Genomic DNA, 5,961 nt, shown 5'->3' on the forward strand with positions numbered 1-5,961 from the left:
TTTCGGTTAGCGCGAGGTTTGTAGTGTACTCTAAGGGCACGTTTACTTACTTAGAATGGGATGGAATGATTACGGGATAAAACTATTCCTGCGTTTACTAACACATGAAGGAATCGGAATGGATGTAGGTCTCACCTCCTTACAAGGAATCAATTCCTGAATGCTCAGGAATTTGATTACGAAGGGGGGAGATGAGTTTAGGAATAAACTCCTCCGGAATCAATACCGATTCATTTCTTCTCTCATTCCCGTTGTCTCCAATTTATGATTATTTTCTATTCCAAGTAAGTAAACATGTCATAAGTAACGATTCTAATTTTCGACCCCTAAGACTGTGTCGTTATTAAACTGCTTGTTGAACTTACAAAATAGTTGACATTTTCGCCTCAAAAAAAAAAAAAAAAAAGACTTTTACCCTCGGTTTCACAAATAATAATTCATAACTTGCTTGCAAATTAGTTTAAAAAGTAAAAGCCTAATTTTTGAAATCTTTCTAAAAGTCAAATAAGAACTGCACAATTCATTTTTGCCGAAGTTGGAATTTATTTTCATTTTTTCATTTCTGATTCTATATAATGATGAATTATTCATCTTATGTAATCACAAGTTCTAATGTGATACCATCGACACAACTTCTGTTATCATATATAACAGATCAAAACCCTGTTGGAGGTGGCTCTTGTTTATTTTGAGGAGCTGTGCTTGGTGCCACAGGTTATGTGTATGGTATGTGCTCGATCAAATGAACACCCCACCCCAATATTTTTGACAATGACTCACTTTATGGCGAATCAAATTCGCTCCCTGAAATAGAACCAAGTTGGATATGCCCGGGTAATGATTTGATATCAGCTCTTGTCCGTGTTCTCGTAGCCTTAAACTTGGCAATCCGATAATTGCTTCCGTGGTCTCCATCATATAACGTCAATTTTTCATGTAGCTCCTTCACTTTCAAACTCTAGGCCACAAGATACTGATTCCTCTGTTGAACAAATTTTTGTCCCCTCATCTCGATTCGGATAACAAATCAGTGGACTGAAAGGATGGATGTATTCTTTTTTATTTATTTTTATTTTTTTCTGGAAAGTAATTAAGAAACGCAATATGTGGGAATCTTAAATTTAAGATATGGTTGGGATAAATTGATTCTTCTTTCCAAACTTTTGTTGGTCCTCGAGGCTCATTTTTTAGGCCCGAGGAATTTGAATCTCGCCTATTTACGTTTTGTTCAGTATATTATATCGAAGTTATCAACTTTTTTATGCAAGAGATGTTTTATTCATACTTCTCAAATTGTCAGTTGGACCTCTCAAGATTTTTGTATAATTTTAATTCCGTAATACCCTCTAACAAAAAATAGACACAATCCTTGCGGATCAAAATTTGAGATTCCTTATGAATAATAGGTGGTTTCATTGGCTGATACAAAATAGATGTATATATCCACTAAGGTAAAATTTCTCTACAACTTGGTAAAGTTGGCAATGAGCACGACAAGATTGTAATCTATGTTCTCTTCTATATACGAATTTAAAAAAAAAAAAAAAAAAAAAGGGACATAAGAAGAAAAATTATATTTGTATGAAAAGTGAGTGCAATCTTCATATACTATAGGAATGAATTCAGTTCAAATTAGCTCTTGTGGCCAAGTGGTATGCTTGTAAACCCCTTTACATCATGTGATTGAATCTAAGTATTAGGTGGTTGAATTCCTACGAAAACAAATCCTAAAAGGTGATAATTTCTTAGTGAAAGTTAGGGCGCGCAATCTCGTGTACTACAGCTGTGAAAGATAAACCAGATCCATGCGCACCAGCTCTTGTATGCAAACAATTTTTACGTACTATTACTTGGTTGAATGATATGTCAATCAATACTCGGCTTCTCATTTCGGCATGAAAGTTGCTGGGCAAGAAGTTATTCTACAATCGCGCACGGTTGGGTACCGAGTTGTTTTTTTTTTTTTTTTCTTATTTACTTTGGAGGGTATTATCAGAATTAAAATTATCTAAAAATTACGGGAGATCTAAATACTTTTTTTGGATATATGAATAGAACCACTCGTTAAATACCAAAAAACTCATCTAAATATACAAAGGCATTCTGCAAGAGGATGCCTCTGTTTGCTGTGATTAGGGATGCCTCTCTCTCTTTTTTTTTTTTTTTTTTTTTTTTTTTTTTTTTTTTTTTTTTAAGGGTTGTGCATATGAAACCGATCGAACCTGCAATGTCATTTCAAAGATCTTTTGCTCTAACTCTAAGAACGCGCCCACATTGCATTTTATAACTCTTGTCTGGACTTTTCGTGATAGTAAATTTAAGACTCCTCATTTGTATCCACACACTGTAAAAAATGGTTGTAAACAAATACAAATAAAATTACGGAATGATATTACAAATGTAATTCAATCCTAATATATTAATGAATTGAAAATTTACTAAAATTAAATAAAGAAGTAATGAAATGACTCGATCCTGATCACCTGGTCAGCAACTGACCAGGGATCATTTGCTCAATCACCGTCCGATTTCAATCGGACGGTTCACAACTCTCTTCTTCTCTCTCATCACTTAGCTGTGAACCGTCTGATTTCAATCGGACGGTGATTGAGCAAATGATCCCTGGTCAGTTGCTGACCAGGTGATCAGTACTGTGAAATGACTAACTTGATTTGAGATTGATAGAGGCTTGCTTGCAGCAATCTCCTAAGACATAAATTTGTCCCTATTCTTGTGCTTGTAGTTCCTTAGACGTCTATCTTGCAGGATACAACTATCAGATTCAAGTGCCGGCAAACTCTACTATGTGTTTCTCTTTAGAAAGTATAGACAACGGACGAACAGTTACAACTGTCCATTTAAATTCAATCAATTAAAAAGAAATTTTCATTTTGACCGAGAGCCCCAAGGCCCAAGATAATATGTATATTTACAAGAGCCTAGATAAAGCTTCCACCCAATATTGGACCTTGCCTCTCTTTGTTCCAAGGCAACAATTATAAGGGTACATTCCTTAAACTTTTTCATAGATTATTTCATATATTTGAGTTGAGATTGTGAATTTCATTCTAAAAAGAATTTAGAGTGAATTTTGCAAATTTCATTCTCATTTGTACCATGTTCTAACCAATAATACAAACAATTAACCAAGTGTTCCACCAAAAAGTTCAAAAAAACATGTTTCTAATTATCGGTGAAAGCAACCAGTTCTTCAAACTAGAAATTATATAAATTCATAATCCCAACGAAGACTGAACTTTGCGTTCATTTTTTTTCTGTTCTCATTTTGTTTACACAAGTTGTGTAACATAACCATGCCCCTAATCTCGACACAAAAGTAGAGAAGTGGCTCGGAGAGCTAAACAACAGAAAAACAAAAGTTTACAAACAAAAAAGAAGTTGGTTTCATCTTCAAGGTTAATTTGTTTTCCCTGTAACACACTGTTTTACAAGTTGCTTGAACCCCTTCTTCTTGTGAGGAGTCCTCTTCTCCTCGACGACCTTCACCTCTGTCTCAACCTTGACCCGATCTCTATCCTCTCTCTTCCTCTCAGCGGCCTCCAGTTCTTCCTCCAACTGCATACACAGCTTCAGAACACGATCCTCTACATGATCGAGCCTCTCGATCAGCGTCCCCTTGGCGTCCGTCTCCATCATCACGTTCTGAATCGGACGGCAGTGCTTCTCCAGGCTCTTGGGAGAGAAGTAGTCGGCGGACGACGTCGACGACACCTGTGCGTAATCACTAGTTAGGGTTCCACTGGACGGCGTGGATTCGCAAGAGCTCTTGGCCGAGTGTGAGGATTGATGGATGGGATTGCACCCATTGATTTCCTCTAGCTGCCGAAGCATAATGTCCAGGCGGTCCAGCCTCGACAGAATCGGCTCCTCCGTATTGGCCGTAGTCGTTGTCATTGTTACTGCCACCATCACTTTCTTCTTCTTCTTCGATCTTTTTCCCGGCCGGGAAACAAACACTTGTTTCTTTTTCTCACGTCGAACAAATCTGCTATGAGGTTAGTCTCAAACTAAGAATGAGAAGAATCTAGAGGTTCTATCTGCGTTATAAAGGACTCAATCTACGTGCTACGTGTCGGAAACTGGGAAGGTGTTATTAGGGTTTGGAACACGCGGCGGGGTTGCGAAAGAGATTGAGGGCACACGTGGTGCATGCATGCAAAGGAGTATGATGGACCACGTGTGTCGTCACGTGGTGCTTCGTCGTCGTCAGCTCTGCTGTTTTCAGAGATTTGGATCATGGTCCTTCTATGGATAGGGATATTATCCTCTCTCTTTTGACGCGTTGCATTTACTCCCAAAGTATTCAAGTTTTTCCTTCTTTTTTTTTTTTTTTTGAAATAATTCAAGTTTTTTTTTTCTTAAAGAATTTGTAGAGTAGATCAGTAGAACCGTCGTTGAAAATAGGAAAATTTCATGAAACATGGATGTAATATACATAACATAAATTTTGATACATACATAGGTAGATTTAACTCAATGCATAAGTAAAGTAGATTTAAACTAACTAGTCTACCAACGGATACAATTAGATTACTTCTAGATCGAATTAGTAATTTATGTATTAATACACTAATATATGATAAATAAGATTTTTCACAGTAGACAGATTACAGGATGGTGCTAGTTCTGAAAACACTTGTCTCATATCAACTGATAAGAAATTACCATCAAGTGAATACACTAAACGTCAACTTTAATTTCATAACGTAGCTACGCGCGCGGAGAGATTTAATTCGACTGAATCAAACATATCCAATTTAAGCTTCACAATTGACCTAGAAGAAAAGTAATTAGGCATCAAAAATGGTCCCTCACTCCCTCGGACGATATGTGACAGTTGAGACTCTGAGAGCTAATATGTGACATCTGAGACTCTGAGAGCTAGGGAAAGCTCTTGAACATTACTCATCACTACAACAGTGATCCAAGAAGTGTTGAGACCAGTGGCGGATCCAGGATGTAACTTTGGGGTGGGCTAGTTCTAAAATCCAGGATGTAACTTTGCTTATAAATTTTTTTTTTGTCAAACATGCTTTCTAGAATTTTAGAATTAAATTTTAAAGAAATATTAATAGAAAATGTTGTAACTAAAGAAAAAAGGGAGAGCAAAAAAAAAAAGCAAGAAATTTTCAAGAAATACTAATGTGTTTAAGAAAAACTAAATTAGGAGATAATTCACATTGATAATAGGGGCCTCTTTATATAGAGGATTACAAACATAGAGATAGAGTTGTATATGGAAACATAATCGTACATTGATTGGATATCTCCTAAGATTCTCCGAGAATATATCTAATATAAACCCTATTTCAACTAGAGCAAGTAACCTCGAGTTTGGGCTAGACACATATTCTGGATTTACTTGAACACTCTCCCTTGTGTCGCCCAAACGTGGTGCTCCTCTCGTTGCCTCATTAAAAACCTTGCCGAGTAACAAAAACCCTGTGGGACAAAAATAGCCTCGGTCGAAGGGGAAAAAGAGCACAACACACCCTTCACGTTTCGAGACCATACATGTAGACATTTCCCCCTGATGACTACGATCATGGGAGTTCGGATAACTTCCGCAAACGATGCTACCAACATGTTTCTCGAAAGTGGAATTTAGGCAATGACTTAGTGAGCAAGTCTGCCACACTATCCTCATATCAAACCCTCACTTTGATCTTGAGGAGAGTCTGTTGTTGCTGATTATGCTTAGTGTTGTCGCTTTTGATGTAGCCATTGCTTCATTTGTTCAAAGCAAGCAGCATTATCCTAAATGCTTGTAGGCTCATCTGTGGTAGACTTCAAACCACAATTGTTTCGAACATGCGTAATTATGGATCCAATCCATATATATTCACGAACCACTTTGTGAAGAGCAATAATCTCTGCATTTTTCGAAGATATAGCGACTAGGGTCTGTTCTGTAGACCTCCAAGATATCACGGTCTTTAT

The 5,961-nt window shown here is 37.0% G+C and overlaps 1 protein-coding gene across 1 annotated transcript; it reads right to left on the reverse strand.

The window, feature by feature from the left end:
- Window positions 1-3,245: 3,245 nt before the first annotated feature.
- LOC133713356 (uncharacterized) lies at window positions 3,246-4,043 on the reverse strand. Its single transcript, XM_062139351.1, has one exon. It carries the CDS (start codon window positions 3,928-3,930, stop codon window positions 3,418-3,420), a length of 513 nt encoding a protein of 170 aa, XP_061995335.1. The 5' UTR covers window positions 3,931-4,043; the 3' UTR covers window positions 3,246-3,417.
- Between the last annotated feature and the right edge of the window lie 1,918 nt (window positions 4,044-5,961).

Source organism: Rosa rugosa, chromosome 6 (genome assembly GCF_958449725.1).
Source record: "Rosa rugosa chromosome 6, drRosRugo1.1, whole genome shotgun sequence".
Lineage (NCBI taxonomy): Eukaryota > Viridiplantae > Streptophyta > Magnoliopsida > Rosales > Rosaceae > Rosa > Rosa rugosa.

What these genes read in the sequence shown, in the direction of transcription:
- LOC133713356 (XM_062139351.1), bottom strand. Translation starts at nt 3,930, where the DNA reads ATGGTGGCAGTAACAATGACAACGACTACGGCCAATACGGAGGAGCCG.